The 26,884-nt window shown below is 44.3% G+C and overlaps 1 protein-coding gene across 6 annotated transcripts; it reads right to left on the bottom strand.

Moving 5' to 3' along the window:
* Positions 1–107: 107 nt before the first annotated feature.
* On the bottom strand, positions 108–25,259 carry HAO2 (hydroxyacid oxidase 2). Of its 6 annotated transcripts, none has more exons than XM_059928993.1 (8): positions 25,149–25,259; positions 15,353–15,491; positions 13,479–13,630; positions 11,472–11,755; positions 10,028–10,237; positions 5,515–5,673; positions 5,079–5,148; positions 108–1,367 (listed from the first exon to the last, which is right to left on the bottom strand). In XM_059928993.1, exons 2-8 carry the CDS (start codon positions 15,481–15,483, stop codon positions 1,312–1,314), a joined length of 1,062 nt encoding a protein of 353 aa, XP_059784976.1. In that variant the 5' UTR covers positions 15,484–15,491; positions 25,149–25,259; the 3' UTR covers positions 108–1,311. The 6 variants fall into 6 exon arrangements, with proteins under 6 accessions (XP_059784976.1, XP_059784966.1, XP_059784957.1 ...); XM_059928983.1 differs by lacking the exon at positions 108–1,367 and adding an exon at positions 1,375–1,703; XM_059928974.1 differs by lacking the exon at positions 108–1,367 and adding an exon at positions 3,765–4,299 and having other exon boundaries at positions 15,353–15,511.
* Between the last annotated feature and the right edge of the window lie 1,625 nt (positions 25,260–26,884).

Raw genomic sequence — 26,884 nt, 5'->3', positions numbered from 1 at the left:
TATTGAGATGCTGCTATATGCCAAGCCCAGTACCAAGTATATAGTTTCTTGCTCAGAGCCATGTACAGTCTATTAGTGGTGAGAGACAAATAAATAAACATAACACATTATAATAAGGATTGTAATAGTATAATGTGCAAAACACAATAGGAAACACTTAACAAGTAGCCAGGTAAGAATAGGTGACATTTGAACAAGGTCTTGAAAGATGAATAGGAATTTGCCAACTAATAATAATAAAAACTACTATTTCTTTTTTTTTTTCCAAAGGAACATTTATTTATTTATTTATTGGCTGCGCTGGGTCTTTGTTGCTGCATGTGGGCTTTCTCTAGTTGCGGCGAGCGGGGGCTACTCTTCTTTGGGCTACTCTTCCTTGCCGTGCGCAGGCTTCTCATTGTGGTGGCTTCCCTTGCTGCGGAGCATGGGCTCTAGGCTTGCGGGCTTCAGTAGTTGCGGCACGTGGGCTCAGTAGTTGTGGCTCGCGGGCTCTAGAGCGCAGGCTCAGTAGTTGTGGCACCCGGGCTTAGTTGCTCTGTGGCATGTGGGATCTTTCAGGACCAGGGATCGAACCCGTGTCCCCTGCGTTGGCAGGCGGATTCTTAACCACTGTGCCACCAGGGAAATCCCAAAGCTACTATTTCTTAAACACACTAGAACTCAGAACTTTACATACATTATCTCAATCTTTCTCCCATCCTAGAGAGCTAGGTAGTATAATCCCCATTTTATAGACAAGGACATGTAAGAACAGAGAGATCAAAAAACTTTCCCAAGTCACAGTCCTGTCAATCTTATGTCTGTATGACTCCAAAGCCTATGTTTTTTTTTTTTTATTTATTTTTTTTTATTTTTTTTTTTTTTTATTTTTTATTTTTTACAAAGCCTATGTTTTTAACTATATTATTTCCCTATTATCTACAGATAGGAGTATAATTTTTGTTGGGGAATATTTTATACGTATAGCTCTTCTGTCTAGAGTGCATATTTCCATAGCTGCTTCATAGAAACGTAGTATATTCAAAAATTTTAATCCACTAGCTACTTCAGTCATTATTGATCTGCCCTTTTAAGATGTCTTCTTTCAGAGGAGGATTTTAGGCAAGAGAACCGCATATACAAGGCAGTGAGGCAAAGAAGAGCATCGGCACATTTGAGGAATATGAGGGATTTGGGGTGGAGTGGCTGAGGGTGCAGGGGGTGAGCCTGAGGACAGGATGGGACCTAGGCAGGATGGCATCACACACCCTATTACGATTTTGGCTTCTTCCTGTGGGCGAACTCAGCAGTCAGTCCCTTCACTCTCTTTCTCTACAACCTGGAGAACTGGATCAGGTCCCGACTGATCTCGGCAACCGACCGGCAGCCTACAAGAACAATGTAGTTAAAAAGCTCATTTCTCTAAAACCCCAGTCACCCATCCCACTGTGGGGAAGAGATGGTCTAGTGGGAACAAGCTTGACTTGACCCTTGTGCTCACCCTGATTAAATGTTATGTATACAGAACGAATCATCTAATTCTGAATGCACTGGGAATTATTTTGTGAGCCTGTGCCTGTGTCCTCCTTTAAAACAGCCATGTCAAAACGGCATGGTAAAAACGTAAAAACTGTATTTTGGCCTTTTGAAAAATCACTTTGTGTGCAGTGGATACACTTGACCTTTATCTCCGTCGTGATAAGGCTTCAGGACACAGGAAGTATCTGTCAGGGAAGAATATGACTCAGGGAAAGCGGACAAGATAGGGCGAGTGTTTCATACAGCTGCCTTCTAAGAGACAGTTTTGTAAAACGCAACACCCATCTTTGGTGGAGGAGCTTCATTAAAATGCAAAACTGGGACTGTCACTGAGATGTGAGACACAGGGACTGGAGAGAGTGACTCCAGACAAATGTCAAGAGAGAAGGGAGCAAGTGAGAACACGAGCTGGAGAACAGTAGGCGCAGAAGACAGTGAGAAATCACTGGTGATAAGAGGATGTATAATGTTTCACTTGAAGTTCTTTCCCCATCTGTGATGTATGCACCGTCACCTCCCAAAACCTAACTGGCAAATTGTATTACTCACAAAAGTATAACTAATGAGAGGGTCTTTTCCCAAAAATGGAAGCAGAGGAAATGGTTGCGTTTCATGCCCGCGTGGATTATAAGGGACAGAAACAGCAGGTGTGGAATACATAAATAACTCGTAAAATGAATTAAGTCAGCAGAAGCAGGAATTCAGAGCCAGAGGTGCTCTCATCAGAATTGACAATGAGTTTGAGAGCTCTGGGTTTCCACAGGGCAGACAGAATAGTGCAGCTTCAGAGCAGGCAGACCTCCTCAAGGAGCACAGACATGCCAAAATGTAAACTCTGCTCATATACTGTAGTAGAAATAAATATTTAAATTATGTAAAAATGTCTCAGTAGTTGCATCAAAGTGTTGTGATTCCATTTTGAGATGTGAAGCATCCGTTCACATTTAAGCCCTGGTGACATCTGTGTACTTGTTATACTTATCAGTATAAACTCATCAGATTGGGTCTGGGTCCTACAAGGTACCATGGACATTGCCTTACTCTTGGTAGAGGTTCAGTAAAAGTTTAAGAGTGAATGCATAATTACAATGTATTCCTGCTTTTTCATTACTGTAAATTAGGAGGATAGTCACACTAAAAAGCTTTGGCTAAATTAAAGCAAAGTGGTTAATTCCAAGCAATAATTCTCAAGAAGATTCATACACTCTTCCGATTTAGCCCCCTCGCCTTACGAGGGATGAGAACTGAGTAAGGTGGGCGCAGGCTTGCGCTGATATGATTTATATGTGCACGTTTTTGTTTTTTAAGACAAATCACAGTTTTACCCTTTCTATAAATATAATTTCAGCAATTGGTCTCACAGTTAGGAAAACATTAATTTTAAACTTCTTTTGCTTTCAACCATAGTGAAAATCATGTTTCCCTCCCAGGTCTGTGATGTCTCAGGGTTATAAGGGGAAAATATCACACATTTCTAGAGGAATTAGGGAAGAGAAGTCATATTGACTGATCACCTCCTGGGTGCCAGGTTTGTGTCAAGGCGTCTGATATGCAGTGTGCAGGGAAAAACTAGGGGGTGACAGAATCTCTGGGGGTTCACATTATGATTTCGTACTTTAGTGAGTTCCACCAAAAACACAGCCCCTGCTTCAGCTGAGACCCCTTCTCCCCGGGGACTAGCCTGTGGGGCGTCTTTCCTGGGGGAGCGACACACACAGAGGATGCCGAGGGATGGCCGTCAGCCTAGGTTTTCTATTCTTCCTCTTCCTCCCCAAACCCTCCTCTCCATCCCACATTTGGTTGTTGATTAGTAATTTTTCTATACATTTAAAACAATACATTCTCACTGTAGAACAATTAGAAGGAAAGGAATATAAAAAGTCAGGCATAAAAGTGTTCATAATCCTGCTTTTTCTTTCTTTTTTTCCTGCCCCCTTTAAAAAAGGGTGCTCTCCATGCTCTATTTCAGAAAAAGATTTTCCAGCCACCATTTCCACTGCAATGGTTGTTAAGTATAAACTTTTGGTGGAATAAAAAAGCTTCGTTATTGTGAACTCCCCCAACAGGCTTCTGTTAAAGAAGTTCAGATATCATTTCACAAGGACAGGAGAAAATATTTGGGGGAGCAGGAGAAGCCACCTCAATCTCCTGGAATCTGCAGAAACCATAGATCTTCCCATCCCTCTCCCCACCAACCCACCCCCCCCCCCCCCCGCCACCGAGGGGCAAAACACACCAATACGATATTTGTTCACACTTGTGTTCTCCCCTCCCTCATGGGAGCGACTTGGGTCATTTATTGCCTTATCTTCATAGGCTTTGGCCCAAAATGGATAGTCCCGGTCCTTGATGCCTTCATCCATTTCCCTTTTTTTTTCTTTTAAACTGCTAAGTGGAAAGGGGCTGGTGCTGGCATTAATGCCCATCTAAGTTTTCTAGCTTGTACTACTCAAGCCCAAAAGGGTGAGTTTGCAGCCCCAGTGGACACTATGCAACTTGGACGCTGAGTACAAGATACTTGTCTAAATATCAGATCAAAACCAGACTTGAAAGGACCTGGACGTCTTGCCTTGTGCCTAGCACATGTCAGATGTTCAGTAACATCATCTACAGAAATAAGTTAATGGCGTGAAAGCAGTCTTCACTCCACTTCGGAGCTCTTGATTATTTCCTTACTTCTGGAGGAGGTTTCTGTTATTACCATAGTTTAGAATTGAGGCGTGAGTGGAGGTCTCATTGGGGTTCGTCTTGTCTGTCTCTCACATTGCAATTGATTACCATCTATAGCAGACAAAGCCAAAGACAGAGCTATTGGCCATTGGCATTTGGGCAGGACAATTCTTTTCTGTGAGACAGCTCCAAGCATTTTAGGATAGTCAACATCTCTGGTCTTTGAGCACTAAATACCTCCAGTACCCACCCTGCATCATTGTGCCAATGAGAAAAAAATAAATTAACCCCCCCCGAACAAAACGCCCCTCAAGAGAGAAGTTACCATCATTAGGTAAGAACCGCTATTTTACAGGATCCCTGGGATTCCAGGCTTTGCTAAACACGTATGTTTTTATGAGCACTGCTTTACAGTCATCTCATTTTTGACTGAAATAGCCTGCCTGTAACTTCGAGACATTCATGGTTGTCTGGCTGTCTGTGGTTATGCAGGATGATGCTTCTTCTTCTCCCTGTTCTGTCCTCCTGTTTGTTTCCATCTCCCCAGCTCCTCCATGCTTCCCCTATGACATAATTTCTCTACTCTTCACAGTCCATGAATATTACTTAAAAGATGACACACAGAACCACATCTGACAAGCCTGATAGGATCTGAGCAGGCCAGAGTAAAACGGGACCCTCTTTCCCAAAATCTGAAACTGCATTTGCTTTTGTAGCAGATGTATCACATTTTGAGTTGGTGCTTAATCTTTGTCTGGCACGTTTCCTCCCTGTTCTTTCCTTTGGGCAGCCACTGGGTCTGGGAAAGACGAGCTAGAAGGGCCACTGCTCCTGTTCTTTAGACGGCCTGTTTTCAGTTCTGAATCAGGAAAAGAATTGTAAAAACTTACCTGTCAGGGTCATGGAAGTGTGGAATTCATTTTTTAAAATGTTCAAAACTTCCTCAACACCATGTTCACCCTGCTCCCAAGACGAGAGAGAGAGAGAAAGAGAGACAAAAAGAGGCATGAAGGAACATTCTGACGATGTGCTGAGTACAAATTCTAGGTGAGCTCAGAGCTGTGCTAGGGACGGTGGGGCTACCTGTGAAATTAGAACTATGTTGGGAATCATGGAAAGCAACGAGGAAAATGTAGGGTGACAGCTCTTGAAAACGTGCAACATGCTGCAGAGGAAGCATGGTGGAGCCGGAGGGGGGTCACTGTCCTTCGGGATCTGTGGCACCTCCAACAAACGGCCAAGCTTGGGGGGTTAAACCACAGAAATGCGTGGAAACGAATGAGAAGCGTGGTACCTTCCGGCTGGTTTTCACTTTGCCACTCTCACCTTGTAGGCAAGACCCCATAGGATGGGTCTCCCCAGAAAAACGCATTTAGCCCCGAGGGCCAGAGCTTTCAGCACATCATTGCCGGTTCGGATGCCACCATCCAGGTACACTTCGATCTTCCCTTTCACAGCAGCTACCACTTCCGTCAAGGCATCGATCTGAAAAGGACAGACAAGTGTGGTTCCAGGGATTTCCCTTTTGCCTCTCAGGGTGTCAGGGGACAGCAGTGCCCCCTCAGCATGGGCTGGCACCAGGAGGTCCAAGTGGGGGCGATGCCTAACTGCTCCTCCCCTCCCGTGCTTGAGGCTGCAGGCGCCTGTCAAAGCAGTGCAACCACGTTCCCAAGGTCCAGGGACTTTCTGCAGGCTCCCCGTTCTGCCATCTTCTGCTCCGACAGAGATGGAGCAGAAACCTCTTTGCTCCACCTCACATCCCCTAGGGGACATTTTCCATCTGTAGTGTTCACCTTAATGCTCTTCTTTACAAAGATCATTTTGACTTTTGATTTTCTTCCACTTTTTCTGTTTCTAAGGTGGCACAGCTAGAAATGCTTTCCATTGCTAAGGCCCTAAGTCTTTTTGGTGAAACAAGTGCGATTGGCCATGACCCTAGTGTCTGGACCACAGCCTGTTCAGTGTAACTGGGCTGTACATCATTCCTAATACGCCACATTTGAGCAACTTGTTCCTGACTCCTTTGGGGGTTATCTGAGACATGGGATAGGTATGCAGCAGCAACATTGTAAAACTAGGGTTGAAGACTTTGAAAGACAAAATAGAAACAGCTGAACACTCTGGCCTGGCTGCTCCACTGGACCTTTTCTCTCACCGTCTCTTTCATTCCAGGATCTTTGGTCAACAGGACTTGTGGACCTAAGGTGCCCCAGACCAAGCTGTGTTCCTCCAAGTCTATAAGGAGGAGTGACTGCAGAGTCTAGGAGGAGGGTCCTGGAGGAAAAAGTTCTGGAACTGCCTCGGGGGCTCCTGTTCTGTGCCTCTTTGAGGAATGACCAGAGAGGAGAAGTAGAAACTGGGCCCTAAGAGGACTTGTGCTGCCGAAGGCATCAATTGGAATTCTACCTGAACAAGATGCTTCGCTGAGACTGAGCAGAGTATGAAATCAGGGGGGAAGGAACTTTGTACTTTAATTTACAGGTGGAGGAGAATTGAATATGTCGTGACTTACATGTAAAGACTGGAGGGAATTCACATCCAAATAAGGGGTATTTTTACAGTCCCACCATGATATTATTTGGAATATTTCTACAAACTATTTCTACAAATATCACGAGAAATGAATAAATGTACTTGTGCAAGGACTCTTCTAGTGAGCCATAGTGCACAATGGAGCTGACAGTAGTTTGAGAAACAGAATAGGGAGTGAATTTCAGCCTAGGGTTCAGTATGAGCCTAGAACTAGTATTGAGAGTTAATTTTTGATAATCCACAACAGGGCATTCATTAGAGCCTTCTGGCGATAAAAGCTGGCTGATCCTTTCCCCTGGTTCCAGGAGGACGTACAGGGGTGTTAGATATGGAATCTTATAGAGATGGAACTTTGCCCAGAGAGTCACATCCCTCACAAGGAGGGGACTGGGTTGAGATGACTGAGGAAATTATCCCCAGCACAAAATGTAAGGGGTGCCAAAAATATAAATAATATTTGAAGACAAAATTTAAAAAAATCAAATGGCAAACTTTGACCTGTGAGCTGGGGGCTTGTTTTGATAATAAAGTTTTATTGGAACCAGGGCCAGGATTACAGTGAGATGAGCGAGGCAGTGTTATGCAAGTGCAGGGACGGATCCTGTCTTTATTAAAAATGTTGATATTTTGTTCACCACGGATTTTTTTGCATTAAATTTCATTTTTTTAAACAGTGTATGAAACTATTATATACCTTACTCAGTTTTTCTGGCACCTTCTTAAATTTTGAGCCAAGGGTGGGTTTCCCACTAGCCTCACACTAATCTTGGTGCTGTCCCTGGATGACCTTGGGTTTGGTTGTTAGGTCAAATGGCTTGGGAGAACAACATGTTGATCAACGTGATGGGGCAGGAGAAATTCTTCTTGTTCTGGCGCCTGCCTTTGCCAACACTCATTCTCTATTGAGGAAGTGCAGTGCGAAAATTAGTCGGCCACTTTTTCCCACTCCTTACTCAGTCCTCCCCAAGGGGGCAAGACTAGCTAAACTGACTAGTGAGAGAAAGCCAATTGTATTATATTTTATTAGCATTTTCTCAAAAGTCAATACTCTGCCCTGTTTGCTGCTAGTTGGTGAGGGCCTCTTTGCTTTCTGCTCCTATTGTCGGCACAGTTGGGACAGCTCAGGACCTGCTAAGCTCTTTTGCATCCTCTATTCTGTCAGTTACGAGGTGTGTGAGAGATAGCTTTGTGGGCATCCTTGTAGGAGTTGGGTGAGAGAGCTCAGTGTGTGTTCTGAAGACCTGTGTTCTTCTAAGGTCTTAGGTCAAGAGTTGGGATGGGAAGTAGGAGGCCTGACAATTCCCTGCAGTTCAGCTCTTACGGAGAGTCATAGTAAAGTGTGCCCCTTGCTCTCCATCATTCCATGCCTGTTTGCTATCAGGTAGAGCTTGGTGGAGAGGAGGAGGCCAGTGATTGGCACTTGAAACCCCCAAGCTTCACAAGCCTTGAAATGTACAAACTGGCTGATGTATCTTTTCTATTTCCTGGAATTTTTTTTAAAGAAGTAATTGAGAATGTGCTAAAGATTTAAGGATGGTTACTGATGTGTTGTTTAAAATAGTGAACGCTTGGAAGCAATCCAGATGTTCAACAATAGGAAGCTGGTCATATAAATTGTCTATTCATACCACACATCATTAAAAACAAGAAAGCATATCTATTGAAATAAAATGATCCCGATATATTGATACATGGAAAGAAGAAAATTACATAATATCATGTATAGTTTTCAAACCTAAAATGTTATGGTCGCATCAAGTTGATTACCAAACTATTGTCGGTATGATAGTGATTTTTATCTTATTCTTTTTGCTTATGTATATTTTACAGTTTACTTGCAGTGAACATTTCTTACTTATACAATAAAAAGGCCAAAAAAGACTTTAGAGGAAAAAAAACCCACTTCCCTTTCTCAAAATGAGTCAAGCGGCAATAGAAGAATCTCTTGGAAAATATAAGCTATACTCTCACTTTGTCACAGCTTACCCTTCCTCCTCCCCATATCCTCAAGTCCATTCTCTAGTAGGTCTGTGTCTTTATTCCTGTCTTGCCGCTAGGTTCTTCATGGGAGGGGGAGAGATGCAAGAGGGAAGAGATATGGGAACATATGTATATGTATAACTGATTCACTTTGTTATAAAGCAGAAAATAACACACCATTGTAAAGCAATTATACACCAATAAAGATGTAATATATATATATATATATATGTATATACATATATATATAGGCTATAAATCTCCATGAAAATAAATTAACAATTGGACTTCCCTGGTGGCACAGTGGTTAAGAATCTGCCTGCCAATGCAAGGAACTTGGGTTCAATCCCTGGTCCGGGAAGATCCCACATGCTGAGAAGCAACTAAGCCTGTGCGCCACAACTACTGAGCCTGTGCTCTATAGCCTGCGAGCCACGACTACTGAGCTGGCACGCCACAACTACTGAAGCCTGCGTGCCTAGAGCCTGTGCTCTGCAACAAGAGAAGTCACAGCAATGAGAAGCCCGTGCACCACAATGAAGAGTAGCCCCCGCTTGCTGCAACTAGAGAAAGCCTGCATACAGCAACGAAGACCCAAAACAGCCAAAAAAAAATGAGAATTAAAAAAAATTTTTTAAATAATTTTTTAAAAAAGAAAATAAATGAACAATTAACTCCCTTAAAAAGTTCTTTCCCTTCCTCCCTCCTTTTCTTTTTCTTTCCCCAAATTCCATCTATAAGGGACAAATTCATAAGTTAGGGGAAAGATTAGACTGTCCCAGATTTTTAGCAAAGCATTCATAGGGCATTTTTAAGTTTTACTGTGAAAGACAGTTATTTACTAGCTTCAGTGAGGCACTGTTTCTTTCTGGGATGTGTCATATGAGAAAATATGAGGTTCCAATCCATGCAGACAGGCAAGCTTCCAGCTGAATGCTTCTTCCAGAAGGCAGACCTCCATGCCTTGGGAACAACTCTTCTATCAAATTTCACCTTAAACACTTATTGTGTGAATTCCGACAAGTTACTTAACATCTCTAAACTCTAGTATCCTCATCTGTAAAATACGGATAATAATGCCCATCTTGCAGGACTGTTTTGAGATTTAGAGATGACATATGTTGAGTTTGTAAAAATAGCCTGGCACACACTAGGCTATTATTAATGATTAAAAGTCCTTAACAATTCACAGGTAGATATGAACACAGGTGGTTAGGGAGAGGGGAATGTGCACCAAATTGCACAGAGTACCTTGCTGTGGACACATACATACACGCACACGACAGAGCACTCACAAACACACCCAGGCTGAGGTCATCCTACTTACAGAAGCAGGAACCTCATCAAGCTGCCTCCCACCATGGTTGGAAACAATGATGCCATGGACATTGTGCTTCACAGCTAACTCTGCATCCTCTTTTGTCAAGATCCCCTTAAGGATGATGGGCAATCGAGTAATGCTCTGAAACCAGGAGAGATCATCCCAGCAGATGGATGAGTCAATGGGGGACATCTGGAGATAAGGCATTAAATTTCCCTGTGGGGGAATAAAAGAGAACTTTAGTCCTGAACTCCTTCAAGACTCCCATTCCAAAGATGGGACACATTTGGAGAGCCACCAAAAGCTTGAAAAGAGGACCCGCAAAACCCAACACTACTTCTAGCTCCTTTTCCTAACAAAATTTGTGTAAAAGACTTTCTACTTCCATTGCTTATTCATTAACCATTACTTGTGTCCCTGCTCAATAATTATGCCAAGATCTGGGCACACAAAGACAAATAAGACACAGTCCTTACTTAAAAAAAAACCCCAAAACCTCAGAGTTTAGTAAGTGAGATAGATAAGCAAAAACATTTGTAGGCCATTGTGATGTGTTATGATTGAGATATGCACAGGGTAACAAGAACTAAGCAATACTTCAATAACCTTAAGTCAGGTATTATCCAGTATTTATCTTGGCTCACCATGTGAGTCAAATATCTATAGATCCCAATGTGTCCCTGGAATCTGAGCTAAGATTCCAGAAAACCTCAAGGCCAATTTGTGGTTAATGAGTAGAACTGTTGAGTCACTTGGCTGGGTATCAGAGCTGCCCGTTGGCTGAAAAGGCTGATATCACTACCTCTAATGTAGCCAAGGGATTCCAACTTTACCATGGCTTTCTCTCTCTGGGGGCACTCCATCCCATCGGACTATAGGATTTTAATGGGAGAAGTGCCCTTTGTAGTCACCTTGTCTAAACAAGTGGGCTGTAGCACTCTGGTGCCCCGTGGATGAGTTCTAGGTGTGCAGAGATATTTCCTCCCCAGTTTTCAAGGCAGGAGGGTGGGGCTTGGGCTGACTACACACCATGGGCCATTCACCTTGGGTATGAGCATTCTCTTCAGATAGTCAATTTATCTAAGTGTACCATCCAGACTGAGCATTTTCTAAGTGTGGCATAAAGTAGAAAATGTTGGAAGAACTTTTTAGTTTGCTCTCCTATTTCATGAAAAAATCCTCTCCCTAGCTTTCCTATTTCCCAGCACCCAGCCCTGCCCAGAACATTTCTGGGCTGCCAGGGATGAGAAAGAACATTTTGTCTTATATTCTGCTTTTCTGGAAGTTCTGGGCAGCAGGAACCACATCTGCTTCTTGAACTGCTGCATCCCTAGTGCCTGGCACAGAACAGGTACCCAATGACTTCTTGAGGAAAGAAAGAAAAGAGGAAAGAGCGATGGAAATCTACCTCCTGTAATGCCTGCCCGCCTGGCTCTGGTATCTTTCCTACCTTCTCAGGTGATCCGAGATCTTTTAGCAGTAAGTTCTTCATCAAGTTCACTTGGTTTGTAATGTTGTGTCGTCTGTTGCCAATTTTGGGTGCATCCACAGTGATTACCAGAGCTTTGAAACCCAGGGATTCTACCTTTTGGATCAGCTGTTTGTTTAGTTGCCTGTTTGGGTGCACATACAGTTGGAACCATCGCAGGCCCCCGGGGGCAGTGGCAACAATGTCTTCAAGGCTACAGCTGGCATATGTGCTGGTGATGTAGCAGATACCGGCTGCTTGCGCAGCTGCAAAGCAAAGGACACAACTCAGGTTGGAGGGCAGAGGCATTCTGAACTGGAGTGAGATGCCCTAGGAGTCTGTGTGGCCTCTGGCCAGCTTGCCCTGTGAGTGAAGATAAAGCTTGACTTCATTCTGCTTCCCTGTCAGGCAGGCAGGCAGGCATTGCACGTGTTTGATCAGATTGTCTGGGTCCTCCTCTGTGTAACCTGTCTTACAAACTCTGTGTTGCATATTAAAATATTTCAGGCTAGAGATGACCTTGAGTCCCCAGAACCATTTGAAGCTGTTGTGGCTTTCAGATAGGAAATGGGCTTCTTGTGAACTCATCAATGAAGCAGAAGGGAATTAAAGAAGGCAAAGGATGAGAAAACGTAATTCCAATGGAGAAGGATGAGCTTTGCAGCAGAAAAAGCATGCTATCTGGAGTTAGAAGAATTCGAGTTCTACCACTTCTTAGCTGTGTGGCCTTGAGTCTCATTTTCTTTATCTGTAAAAGGGCGGGGCGGGGGGATAATAATACCTCTCTTATAGGGTTGTTGCAAGATTAAATAAGATACTAGCTATGGAAGCATTTTTTTAAAATTATGAAGCGAGGTACTATACAAATACTAGGGATAATGAGGATGATGACGACGGTGACAATGATGTGCTGATCGCATCTTTCTCATTTCCCACTTTAATCATTTTCAGGGGATTCCCCAACAGGTTAATGTCGCTACCATCCTACAACCCATGGGCAGAGAATTTGACCTAATCACAATTAATATTTTCAGTTCCTAATGTCAACAGGAGATACCCCATTCTCCTGCTCCACCCCCAAAACAACACAGCACACTCAACCATGAAGATTTAGTAAAGCAGTCATGTTCATACAGGGTATTCATATTTCAACTTAGCCAAATTTGGTTCCTAACCAGATGGATGTCACTTTCAGCTCTAGAATCCATGGATTCATTGCTTTCTATATCACAGAGTCAAAGGAAGAGACCCCAGGGAAGCCATGGGCAACTTGAGAAAAAACAGATTTGGCTTAGGGTGAAGATTACAAATGAGTCACAGGAATATTTTTATCCCCTGCCCTTCCTTTCTCCTCTCCTCTCCTCTCCTTCTCTTCCCTTCTCCTTATTTTTTAGTGGTGGCAGATGAAGGAAGAGAACTCAGGGATACTAGGAAGGAAACAAAACCCAATGAAAAACTTTTTGTCAAATAAGAAGATCAAGTCAACTGAGGAGAAGGGAAATGGAACATTTGGACAAGAGCACCTGCCAGGGCTTTGTGTTAGGGCTTAATGTCATGACTTTCTCCTCATCCTAAATTCAGAGGCACACCATTCAGTCCCAGCCCTGGCCCATGAGGGTTCAAAGAGAGCCCTACCCTTGGGGCCACACTGATCAGCCCTTTCCCCCCAGATGCCGTGTCGGAGGGGCCAGTCAGTGCCCCTCTTCCTTGGGATGGCTTGGTGGGATTTTCACCTCCTATTCACCTGTAGCTCCCTCCCACCCTAACCATTCTTTATAATGGAAAATTGGTATTTTCTCAATCTTAGGTGAAATGTTATGCAAATGTAGCTTTAAGCATTCCTTTTCCTACCCTTAATTCCAACCAGATTGCTGTCCCTAAGCCCCTTCTCTAGAGAAATTCTGGAGCCGTTTGCCCCTGCTCTGAAGGACACCTCTGCACACTTTAAGGCCCTTGGAAAGGGAGCCTCAAGGTGGGCTGGGTTCACACCTCTGGCTGTGCTCATTTCTCCATCAGGCCAGGCAAGGCAGTGGAAACCCGTGGGTGCGATGCAAATGGGGGTGCTGATCTCCTCCCCTTGGATTGTGGTCCGCATGTCCACCTTTGACACATCTTTCAGGTACCGGGGACGGAGGCGGATTCTGTGCTGGACAACAAAGAGATTTTCTATCGGTGGGATGACTCACCAGCACGGAGGTGCTGCCTAGTGCTGGGACCTCCAGATTCCTGACACAGATCTAGACCACACTGGGTCCCGAGAAACCACTGGCGGAGTCAGTTGGCTGGTAGCTGATTAGGCAGCATAGACAAGCTAGAGGCTCTTCTCCTCCGGAAACCTCTCCCAACCCTGTATTCCACATTAGCCCCGCCTTCTCTGAACTCCCGGTACACATATGGTCCATGCTGTTCCCTGCCTTGCTCCATCAGAGGTCTGTGTCTTGGAGCTGTGCCTCCCTGACAGACTGTCAGCACTTGGATGCTTTGATTGATCCATCTTAACAAGGACTAGAAAGGGAAGGAATAAGCAAGACGGAGTTCCAGTCTCTTCCCTCTTAGGTTGGAAACAAATCTCTATAAAGCAAGAAAAGGTCATTGAAAGAGAACAAATCCCAGAGAATGACCACGATTTTTTTTTTTCCCTAGAGGCTAATTCATTTGAAAATTTGACTTAAACACTATTTTAGAAGGTAGGGAAATTAACAAATAATAATTATATGAAACGAACTTTTAAGTCAAACAGATACTTAGCTTCAGGGTCCAAAAGTGCTTATTTTCCACAGCATATTATTATTCCTATACCTAAACTGAGGAAGATTTTTCTGGAAATGCTGATTGTGCAAATTTGGGTAAGAGCCTCAGTTACTTCATCTGTGAAATGGGAATAATAATCCAACTTTCCTAATAGTCTTGTGAAGACACAATGAGATAAAGCAATTGAAGTGCCTAGTATAGTGTTAAACAAGTATGAAAATACAGAAGATAGTGTTCACCATGCATCCCATTTTCCAGTTTTCTCCTGATCTCTGTATCACAGAGGTCAGCAAACATTTTCTGTAAAGGGCCAGATGGTAAATGTTTTAAGCTTTGTGCCATGAGGTCTTTGTCACAATTACTCAGCTCTGCTGTTGTAATGCCAAAGCAGCCATGGACAATATGCAGATGACTGAGCGTGGCTGTGTTCTAATAAAACTTACTTGTGGACACTGAAATTCTAATTTCATCTAATTTGACATATTGCAATTCTTCTTCTTCTTTTGATTTTTTTCAAGCAGTTAAAAATGAAAAAAAAGCCCATCCTTAGTTTGTGCGCCATCCAAAAACAGGCAGTGGGCCCGACCTGGCCTGTGGGCTACTCTTTACTGACCCCTGCGCTACCCGCTGCTGTGCCGCCCAACTCTTCTCCCTTGAATCAATCTTCTTTCATCCGCAAGACTCCTTGGGTCTCCATATTTCCTCCAGCCTTGAGCCCTCTCTCCTGTTCTACCTCCAAGTCGGAAGTTCAGGAGCTCAGGAGATTTAGGTTTACCCAGCCAGCTTCTCCTCCCTGCCCAGGTGGCTGGAGACCTTGGGACTCTTGTTCTATCTTTTCAGGTGTCAAAGTCGCCGCGATCAGCACTCAGGCGACTCACTCATGGTAGTTCTGCAGAGGCACTGAGATAAATTGTCTCTCCATCCATGCTCTCCCCAGTCACCTGTCCCCCACCAAGAAAATCCCCCCCAAATCCCAAACAACAACAGAAACCCATTATTATGTCTTGAGTACTCTATCTTCTTTGGAGGCAGAAACCAGGACTGCTACCTTCCAAAGAGCTCTCAACCAGTGCACCTTAGCTTAGCAACAGAAAGGATACAGAAGACCAGACTTTTTAAATGCTGCGATGTTGTCATCCCGCGTGAGGCAGTCATCAGCTCCGCCTTCAATAAAATCCCAGGTTGACTTAGACAGCTGCTCCCGTGCATGGGCCTCAAAGTCTGTCAAACACACCAAGGGCATTTCTGGACCTTTAAAGGAAAAGCCAAAACTGACCAAACAAAACCCAATAAGAATACTTCCGCTATAGAGGAGAGGGTGGCGGCGGGGCGGACTACAGCATGAAGCTGTTTGGATTCAACATGAACCCCCTGTAATCTTTATCTCAAAAGAGGTGCTGCCAAAGATGCTGATTCCAAGCCCCAAAGCAGGTAGTCTTGCTGCACCCCTCCACTGTCCTGAGCCCCTCTCCCAATCCTGGTTATTGGGTCTTCTAAATATCTCTCAGGTCTGTCCCCTCATCTCTAGGCCCACTGCCTCAGATCTAGGTGAGGCTCCACCACCTCGCATAAGATTATTACAAAAATTTCTTATCTTTGTCTCTTAGCCTTCAGATTCACTCTCCATCTTGTTTCCCTCCAGCTACCCGGGATCTTTCTAAAATGCAAGTCTGATCATGGCTCTTGTCTTTCAAGGGCCCATATCATGGCATTCACAGCCTTCCAGGACCTGGTTCCTGCTCACCATCTTCATTTCTTTGCGGCTTTTCCTTGTCTTTTGAGTCACTATGAGCATTTCCTGAGCATACCAGAGATTTATTTCATATTTTTGTGCTCTTTTGGAAGGATATCTATCAGGGTGAAAAAACTGGGTCTGAACACATATGAACACCTGGAAGTTCTCAGGAATCTCCGGATGTCTGAATACGGGGCTGTAGCTGAGTATCAGGAATGAGGCTGACTTTTGCGACTCCCTGGTTGGGTCATTGAACATGGCTAATTTTGAGACCAAGAAAACAACATATGCTCCCTCCATTCGTTCCCATCCCCAGTCTGAATCCTGTAAACCTGGAGCTTCTGCTACCACCGCCCCTGAAAGAGGGAAGAGGGCAGTGTTGTGGGGTACATCCTTCCAGTAGGGGCAAAGGCGGAGGGAACAGTAGCTACAGAGATGCTGAAGGCACTGGATACAGTCAGTCTCAGCTTGTAGAGCTTCTGTGTAAGAGGATTCCTCTAGGAAGGGTGGGGAAATCTGTAGTTCACAGCGCTGCGCGTCTTCCCAGCCATTGGCAATGGGGTAAGAATTAGCCAAAGGCTATGAGTAGAAACTGACTGATTTCCAAGTAATTGTCTGAGGAATAGGGATAAGCCCCAGGGACTAGACTAGGGCTTCAAACACGAATGGGGCAGCTCTTCTAATGAACGAGGGGGCCAAGGAGGCCAGATGAAATGTGGGGTGCTGGGAATCTTTGTAGGGGTATGGCTGTGCCAGAATCTAGTCAAGTCATACAGGAAAGTAGTCCCAAATACCCACCTAAAGGGCTCAGCAGAAAGAAGTTATATGACAGACGAGAAACAGCCCCCGGGATGCGCCATGGATTCTGAGAGGAGGCCGGGAGGTGGACTTTGGAGCACAGCCACAGAGCTTTTTATAGGCAGCACACCTTGTCAGTGGGTGGGCAGGGAGCAGTTGAGGTGCTGAGTTGAGTTTGACAAAGTACAGCAACAATGTCTAACTTATCTCATTCCTATCTGACCCTTCAAAGGCTCAGTAACTTTAATCGAATGAATTAATTATTGTAATTATCCAACTGTATTGCAATCAGTTATTTAAACCTCTGTGTGCATAAAAGAGTTAATATAGCAGGCCTGAGAATGCTAGTCTTCAAAAGGCCTGCATACAAGTTTGGCCCTTGACTGGAGTCTGGGAACTTGGATTTCAGGAGGGCTCCCACCATCTTCTGATAAGAATGTCTCTCTGTGTCTAAACTATTTGTGCAAACAATGTGCTCTATGCTGAACATCTGCTTTCCCTCTGAGAGTCTAGAATTTTGGTATGGGTTAGGCAGAGCATGTCCATGTGACCAACCCCCAACAAAAAACCTTGGGCACCAAGTCTCTGAAACGAGCTTCCCTGGTAGACAACATTTCACACGTGTTGTCACAACTCATTGCAGGAGGAATTAAGTGCATCCTGTGTAGTTCTACTGGGAGAGGACTCTTGGGAGCTTATACTTGGTTTCCTCTAGATTTTGCCCCATGAGCATTTTCCCTTTGCTGATTTTGCTTTGCATTCTTTCACTGTAATAAATCATAGCCTCAACTATCTGCTGTGTCCTGTAGGTCTTCCTCGTGAATCACTGAACCTGAGACCCTCCCCGCCCCAGCACTCTTTGTACCTCCAGGCAGTAGGACAGTGTGTGACACTGAGTTGCTGTTCATAAATATTCATTACTTGAATTTAACATTCCCCTGTGTGTCATCTCTCTGCCTTGTGGGATGAGAATTCTCCATCAAGTTTCAACTCCCGATGTCTCAACAAATCCCCATATCCTAAACGTTACACGCTCACAGAAATGTTCTTCTGCAGATTTCTAGCATAAAAACTCAACAATGTTTATTTCTAATCCAAGGGAAATGACACAGCTTCACTCAGAATTACTTGACTGGAACAGTGTGAATTATATAATCTGAAAGCTGCTTGGAAATAAATAAAAAACCCAGCATCTTTATATATACCAAACACAATTTTATCAATTTCTATCTACTATTTCTTCTTCCACCTACTATTTCCTTTTCACTTCCCTGTGAAGTAGACAGAGAAGGTATTAGTCTTTCCATTTTGCCTTTGAAGAGAACGGGGTCTAGGAAGCAAAATAACTTGTGAAAGATCAGGCAGTAAATTATTACACAGGAAGGCTCAGAATCATATCTTCTAGTAGCTTCAAAAGGTAAACATTCTCCATTTTCAATTTCATGGTGCAGACCAAAGTAGTTGGTTCACCTAAATTACTTGTTATATTGAATTTAAAAGAAGTTTGTCGGGACTTCCCGGGTGGTCCAGTGGTTAGGACTCTGTGCAAGGCAGAGGCTGTGGGTTCAATCCCTGGTCAGGTAACTAAGATCCCACATTCCACGTGGTGCGGCCAAAAAAAAAAAAAAAGTTAGCATTAAAAAAAAAAGGTATTTCCCTGGTGGTCCAGTGATTAGGACTCCACACTTCCACTTCAAGGGGCACGGGTTCGATCCCTGGTCGGGGAACTAATATCCCACAAGTGGCGTGGCCAAAGGGAAAACAAAAAGAATTTTGTAGGGTGAAAATACAATTATGTTGCATTTTTTCTTTTCATAAAGAAAAATGCAACATAATTGTTGCATGAATATTTATATTAATATCTATTAATATATTAATAGATATTAATATATTAATATTAATATTTCATAGCATATTTAAAGCCTAGTAGAGTCCTGAGCCCATTATTTTTACTAGCGGTCCAATACAAGGCTTATAACTGAAGAGAAGGACAACTGTGTTGTTCAAAGTTTTTCCTATTTGGGAGTGAAACTAACCACTATATGTTTTTATGTATTTCAGTTTGATCCATACAGGCTTTAAAGCCACCAGAAATTAAAGGGAGGATGCAAGTTGTCTAATGTGTGTGTTTTTTGTATTCCCATTTTATTTGATCTCCATTCCAGTATTTTTTCTTCTTTTATCTTCTACTCTCACTGTGAAAGAGGAAGAGAAAGGGGAGAAAAGGATGAAAATCTCTTGCTCACTGACCAGGAGCTTAACTCATTTAATCTGTTTAGCCTTTTTGTCTAAGGTAAAAAATGATGAGGTGCAACTTGTATACCAGTGATAAGGAAGCTAAAATCTAGGAGCAAGGGCCCTCAGTGGTACCTGTTGCTAACGATCTGAAGTTCAAATTGTTTTCCTGGAGTGAGGGAAGGGGGAGGGACATAGACTGGCGCTGGTTGGAACTTCAAGGCAGATTTTGCTTTCTTCAATATTACGGTTTGATCAAACGCAGTTAGTCTAGATAACAACCTGTCTTCCTTTGAAGTTTCATATGGCGCATATGATTCATGTTGATGTCACTTTAGGAACACTTCCACTCGTATGAAAAACACCTAGGCATTCTGTAAGAAATCTCAGGGGGGACATCATGGGGCAGGTCACTGAGATTCAAGGGGGACTCTCAGGAGCAGGTGGTTGGTCTACTTTAGGACCCTTTGGCCTGGTCCCCTGGGAACTTATGTCAAGTTTCCCAATGGAGCGGTAGAGATAATGTCAAGGCTACGCTTTGGGGGCCTTGTTGGAGAGATTACCCTGTTCAAGGTTGCTGAAAGTGCTTTAATCTCTTTGTGGGGGACAGTCTCAAGGAGAGTGGCTGCAAAGCCTGGAGCCATCGCCATAGCAACCGTGGCATTGGCACAGGAGAAGCTACTGCAGGAGGAGGCCCTGGTAGTGGAAGGCATGGGGGCAGGGCAAGGAGGGGGCCCGGGGCTACTGGAGCCACAGGCAGTGCTGCGACCAGGAAGACAGGAATCTACAACACCCGTGACTGAGGCAGATGAGCCCCCAGGGAGTCCCTGAGCAAGGTCAAAGTAAAGGGCTTGGATTCCCAGGAACATCAGGTCAGATATCAGAGTAAAGATGAGACCGGAATGTCCCTAACACTGGAGTGGCCTGAGGAGCAAGGATGACAGTTGTATAGGAATGAGGGGACGGAGGGCCCAGTGTTGGTCTCACAGGCGCGAGTAGTCAAATGCCGCAAGAACGGACTCATGGTCCTATCAGCCCAGGATCAGTTCTGGCCTTTTCCCTGAGCCCTCCCACACTGAACTGAGGACTCAGGGCCCCTTCCAGGACATGATGGCCATGTTTTGAATTTATTCTGTTTTGTGAACTAATAATCTGTCCTCTCCAGCCACCGCCTCACCACCCACTCTCATTAGCCCGTTTTCCTTCCCAGGCATTCAAACTCCCCTGGTGACCTGTAGGCACATTCTACTATGAAGAGTAGTACATGTGGGTTCTTCAGAACCAGTTCTGCAGTAGCTATGGGGAATGTCTTCGTTTTACTCTAGGAGCTCTGTTTAAGGAGTTTTTGAGGTTGTGAGGGAGGCACGTTTATATTAATGCTCATTCTGGAGCTGTCGTGACCTAATTAGGTCATTAGTGACCCACAGTTGCCACCTCCACAAGCCATAATGACTGCCAATCCTGCCTGGCGAGGATGAGAAGACAGAACAGTTGTGCTTGATGGAGCTGAGAGCGACTTTAGAGAGATGGATAGACGTGCACAAGTTTACACTGAAGCAGCATTTAAAAACGAACCCGGGTTTCCTGTCTCCACGTTCAGTGTCTTTCTGACATAGTATGTGACTCTCAGAATTTCTCTGACTAGCCTGGCAAAATAACCTGGAATTGGATTCTCCTTAGTTGAGAATTAGCTTCTCAGCATACACCTAAGGTTTCTAGAGACTTATCTACACTGGATTTCATCACTCTAACGCCTCTGCTATTCTTTCTGACCCTGCTTGGTTAGCCAATATCGGCGAAAAGGGCTGAAGCTAGAGGAACAGAATAAGCTCTTGCTCGTGTAGTCAGTGGACCAGTGCTTGTGGGGGTCTGAGACGCAGCCTGCTTCAGGGGAGGTTACTGACACTTGGCTCTATGAGCAGAGGCAAGTGACCTCCTCTCTCAGGACCTCAGCTCCGCATGGGAAAAACAAAAAGTTTGATATATTTTGGAATAATCTCTACCAGATTTGAAGCCACCAGAAATGAAAGGTTGGGCTGATGTCCATCAGGTCCTCATATTCTGTGTTTCCCCTGCCCATAAAAGCGCAAAGACCTCTGTTTAGATGGATGGATCACGTTAGCGTTCTCGTTCAGCACTTTGTGGCGATAAAGTACAGAACGGGGAACTAGCCCATCATTTGGGCTGGTTCCTCACACCAAAGAGCTGGGAGCTCACAGCCTTTCTTCCTTCTTCCTCACTGACCTCGAGGCTCCCTTTTTTACCAGCTGTTCTGGCCCTGTGGCGCCACCTGATGGCTTCAGTGGAGTTTCTCTGACCTGTCAGGGCACCATTTCCCTTTTGGAGGAGGGTTCTCACCCAACCTGGGTTCCCTGCTGGCCGAGCAGGTAATCCCTCATCCTACATATGTATGCCTCTTCCTCTTTCGCTGATTTCTCCAAACTACTGGTTGATTTTTTCAGGAAATCTTTCTCACTCTTCTTCCCTTTCCCTAGTCTCTCCTGTCTCCTTCCCTTTTCCATTTGCAAACCCAAAATAACCCCCTCGCAGTGGATGAGATTAGCGCTGTAGAGTCCCTTGGATTAAGAACAAAAAAGTAAATAAATTTTGAAGTCACATTAGATTTGGGTAAAGAACCTCCAAAGCCTTTGAAAATATCCTCAGAGGCACCTTGAGATTCCATTTACTTCCGTTGCCACTGAACTCTTTCTTCCTCTAATTAAGCCTCCTTTTCCTCATCAACAGCATTTACGAACGCAAAAGAAACTATTTATTGCACAATTTTCTTAGTTTTCAGTTTTAGCCTAAGACTAACAATACATGACTTTACACTCATTTTCATTGCAAATATGCCAACTTTCTGCTACTTGGCAAATCAAGCAGGTATTTTCAGTCACCTAGGACTCCAACCACTATTTTATTAGCCTTCTTTCTATGGGAAAATATGGGCTGAGTTCCAAACAAATGGCTTCCAAGGTTTGGAGTTTTGGAGTTTTGGAGCACAGCCGCGTCGTGAATGGCGTGCTTTCCATGAGGTATTGGCGATCGTTTAGGGCATACTGGGAGACACTGACCCAAAGGCTCATAGAGTGTTTGGAAAGATTGGGAATTTTCTTCTTCTTTTGAGCAGTGGAATAATTTGATTACACAAAGACCCTTGGAGACAGCATGATGGCTCCTCAATAATAATAATAATGACAATAAAATTGCACCCATTTATGGAGTGCTTCATGATGTGTTATGCACTGTGTAAATTGTTTCACGTGCATTAATGTGTAATCCCCAAACACAAATATTATTATCCCCATTTCAGATGAAAAACCTGACATTCAGAGAGATGAAAATACTTTGCCCAACATCACACATCTAGTCAGACGTGCTGACTACCATAGCTTGGCTCTCAAGCATCATGAAAAGAAGCAAATATATGTAGCCAAGTGTGGTTTGCAGGGTGAGAGCCGGCATTGAAAACGCCCTGGGCAGATGCAGCTTTGCTTCCTTCCCTTGACAAAATCATAACTTGATCAGAAAGTAAAAAAACTTCGTCATTTAGCTGGTCATAAAAAATACCCTGGCAAGTTTAAATGAATCTTAAGGGTCTCCAAAGCACTCTTCCATATTTTATTCCATTTGATGCTTATAATAACCCAGTGAGATAAAGGGCGATCACAGAGTAGAGGTACCAGAGTCCCATTTTATAGATGAAAAAATTAAAACTCAGAGAATTCAAGTGAATTATCTATAGTCACATGATGAGAATGGCAGGGCCTGACCAGGAATCCCTCTGACTTGCTCTGAATATTCTTTACTTGGCCAGTACGGGTTGTTAGTGGTTCGCTAGGATACATTCAGGTCTCTGTTCTGTAGGGTCAGAAGAGCTGCATAAAGTGAGCTTGGTCAGTTCCCACAAAATCTAGGCCACTGGGAAAGGTGTCCTGTGGGGAGATCATTGCCCTGCATCTTCATTTGCTCAGAAAGGGCAGAGTGTCAGAAACTACACAAAGGGTCAGAACAAGCTCTGAACTCTACTCTTTTCACTTCTGACTTGAGGTCTCATAGGCGTAGCTATGTGTAGGAGTGGCAGCTACTGGGAGGCAGCAGGAGAGGGCTGAGAAGACGGAGCAGTGGGGATGGACCACGCCAGGTCAGAGATGGAGCAGACGTCTCTCTGCCTCCCTCTAGCATCTCTCGCCACGGTGTCTATCCAGATTGCATTTCTGAAGGCCACTGCGTTCAGCTGCTAACGATACTCCGTGAAACCTTAGTAGCTGAGGTAGTCCGTTCAGTCAGGATGACAGAGTCTCATAAGCTTTGTAACTTGGCAAACATGGGCTCAAACTCAGCTCCGCTACTTGCTCACCATGAACAAGCTATTTGTGGAAGAAGACGATTAATGCCTATCCCATAGGGCCTTCATGAGGACTAAACACTATAACCCGTGTAACGTTTCTAGAGCAGTGCCTTATATAGACTAGACCATCCATAAATCGTAGAACCATTTGCGTTATTTCTCTTGTTGATGGCATTCTCCTGGGAGGCTCTGGAGGTTGACAAGTGGCTTCCAGATTTGAGTAATTCCATGATGGTATAATTTAAACCCTGCATTGGATTTATTCATTAGTTCATCTCACGAGGCTTATTGAGTACATGCTCTCAGCCAGGAAGGCAGAGGCAGTCACTGCTCAGCACGTGCTCCCTGACGTTTCCTGGTTGCTTACAGGTAGGCAGGGTTTATATGACTAGTTCTGGTCAATGGGCTATGAGTGGAAGTGACATGTGTTCATTCTGGGCCAAGAATTTAAGTGCTGATATGTGACCCTCTATCTCTCTTTTCTTCTGTTACAACATTCCGGAGGCCATGTCCACCAGAGGCATAGCTGTAGGATAAAGACAGCCTGGATCCCTGAATCACCACTTGGAAAGGAGTAGCCTTGGAGATCAGCTGACTTTGCGTGAGCAACAAATAAACATTTGCCTGTTAAACCACTAAGAATTCAGAGTTTATTCTCTACTACAGCATAGCCAAACCTAACCTCACTAATATATCTAGGCATCGTGCTAAACACTAGAAATTTTTAAAAACTTAGATGATATCAACATCTGCTTTCAAGAAGCTTACAGTTGAAGGAGAAGACAGATTTCAGTAGCTGATTCTCTGTTAGTTGATATGATATAGAGTATAACAGAATTCCTTTTCTAGGGAGAGTTACCCAGGAATTTGGGAATATTCCCATTGTTTCTCAAATGGTATCCCATAAATGATGTTCCACTCCATCTAGTCTAGACAAGCTCCAATTCCCATCTATCTATAAAATTAGAATACGGCTGTCTATCTCACAGAGATCTTGTGAGAATCAAAGGATCTTGCAAAATGCAGAATAGCCTAATGATGAAGAGTAAATATTTTGGAAGTTTTGTTTCCTGTTATGAGGTAGAAAATCACAAAAAGCAATTTGTCCCTTGATCCTGTTTCCAGACTCTCTATTACAATCCATTGATCTGTCTGTCTTTCTTTCTACCAATACCACCCTAACTTGATCACTGTTTGGGGAAAGTTCTTCCCAGATTGACTTATAGATTCAACTTGACCCCATCACAGTCTCGGGAGGCTCTACATTGGAGGGAATTGGTACCTCATTCCAAGCAAGCTTATTCCCCAAAGAAACTACACCAGCCCGACTGTTTGAGAAACATTAACTTCTTTGCCTTTTAGAAGCAGTCCCGGTGTCACTGTTTTCCTCTGCCCATGGCCAGGAAGCAGTGATCAACTTACAAAGCATATCGAGAGGGCAGGAACTGTGCCTTTTAGATTTTCCAGAACCCTTGCAAGTGGACATCTTTTGAGCTATTTTCCCTCCTAAGGACACCAATAAATACTCCCCCAGGTGGTTCTGAGACTTAACTTCTCTAGACATAGCCTTCTCTAGCTGTAGTGTCTTTGAAGCAAAGCCTCCCTTTGCCAGGTCCCTCAGTGTCCTACTACCTGCCTCCACGTTACCCTTTTCTGCATGACTCTCCCTTACAGACTCACAGTGAGCACCTCCGATGCCTCCTGAAATCTCTGGCCTTTCTTCTCGCCCCACCTGCCAGGTCCTCTCCCTCCCCAGTTCCAAGCACACAGAAGACACGCAGCAACAAACCTGGTATTAGCCTCTTCCAGTACTTGGGGAGAGTGGCGTCCAGGGGCCGTCACCCCACTCCTGGCTCACGGCTGGCTGTGGCAGGAGTAGCAGCTCCCTACCCACAGCCCCCTGAGGACAGAGAAGTTTCAAGGCTACAAGTTAATCTTTAATGGGAACAACATCCAGCTTGGAAGCCAGTGAGCAAGTGGGCCAGAGCAAGGTTAACCATGAAACGAACTTGGTGAGCTTTGCCAAGTTACCTCACATTTAAGTGACGTTCATTGCCAAATTCAACCTCAAAATAAAAGACTTGCTTTTTTTCTCCCAAACCATATATTTTCCCAATTCTTCCAAGATGGTTAGAGGAAGGGAGTGGGCGATTTCAGGTGGAGAATTACGAAAGCCCCGTGTTGTAAAGGAAAGGCTGGTCTGGGGAGGTGGCGAGGGGATGGGTGAAGAGCGGTCACAGCCTGGGAGCCGGGAGCAAGGAGCAGTGGGGACCCAGCCAGGATGCACTGAGGGCCACGCTGTGTGGAGCCCTCCAGGCCTGACCAGAGGTGAATATGAGAGGCAGGGAGAACCACTAATATTTTTGAGTGGAAAAATGACTCAATGATCAGGCAGAAGCCAACACAAGAGTACGTGTGAAAAAAAAAGAATTCCCCAAGGGCAGTCCTGTGGGGTTTGCTAAAGGTCACTAATTAATGTCCAGTTCGTCTGGGTCCTTCCCTCTGTGCTTCTGTGTCAGCCTTGCCACTTCCTCATACTGCAATAACAAATGGCTATTAAGTGCTGACAATAGGCCCGACATGTTGCATGCATTATTTCACTTGATCTTCACAGCAACCATATGGGTAGATATTATTTTCCCCATTTTTCAGAAGAGAAAATGAAAATTAACTTGCCCAGGATTTCATCAGTAATGAGCAGAGTTGGGATTTTTTTTTTTTTCGTCCCTGGTATGGCAACTTGCCCTTTCATTGGCTTAGTGTCCTGAGGTGCCCAAGGAGGAAAGGAACACAAGACTTTATCCAGAGCCCAGCTCCCTCTGTGAGCACATCTAATATACTCCACGAGAGCAAGCTGACCTTACTTTTTAAAGGAGCCACGGCTCAGCAATGCCCAGCCCACAGGACGCGTACTGCCTTTTCAACCCATTAACTTTCCACTGGTCCTCAGTGAAGACAAGCATAGACAGAACCCTTCCTCCTCCACTGTGAAAGCCCGGACTATTGAGCTCAATTCAACTCTTGAGCGTGGCTATTGGTTTTCCTCTTGGTATAGACAAATAATTGCTCGCTAGCGTGTCCCAGTGCCTGAGATGGTTGATAGAGGATGGCTTTTAAAGTACAAGTTCACATCAACAAAGCCGGGCTTGGATCACCCTCCAAGGACTTTGCCCCACGGGGAACTTCTTTCAGGACCTCAGGAGGAAGAAACCTGTAATCATTTACATAAAAGAAGATGGGAGGAGTACTTTTTGGAATGTCATCTCACAGGCTTTCCTGAGTTAGGAGTAATCTCCGGGCGCACAGAGTTGGGATTTGAATCTAGCTTGCAGCCACCATTCAGTGGCATGTGAAAACTCTAGTCTATTTCAAGGATCGTGGCAGTGGGATTTGCCCATCTTTTAGAATCTGTAGTTGGAGTGAAAAATAACTTCCTGCTGATTTGTCATACCTTCCCTGCTCAAGGCTCATTCTGCGTTTGCTTGGAGGGTAATTGCTACCTGTTGTCTTACCACTAGATGGCAG

This window comes from Balaenoptera ricei, chromosome 1, assembly GCF_028023285.1.
Source record: "Balaenoptera ricei isolate mBalRic1 chromosome 1, mBalRic1.hap2, whole genome shotgun sequence".
Lineage (NCBI taxonomy): Eukaryota > Metazoa > Chordata > Mammalia > Artiodactyla > Balaenopteridae > Balaenoptera > Balaenoptera ricei.
Note: the sequence above shows the minus strand (reverse complement) of the source record. Positions and strands in the feature narration are given on the sequence as shown.

Excerpts from the sequence above, each read along its gene's own strand:
- HAO2 (XM_059928974.1), bottom strand. The coding sequence starts at position 15,483 with ATGCCCTTGGTGTGTTTGACAGACTTTGAGGCCCATGCACGGGAGCAG. Across the intron at positions 5,674-10,027 it reads TTGATGAGGTTCCTGCTTCT|ATCGATGCCTTGACGGAAGT; the intron begins GTAAGTAGGATG and ends TGTCCTTTTCAG. Across the intron at positions 4,300-5,078 it reads CACTTCCATGACCCTGACAG|ATGGTAATCAATTGCAATGT; the intron begins GTAAGTTTTTAC and ends TGTCTGCTATAG.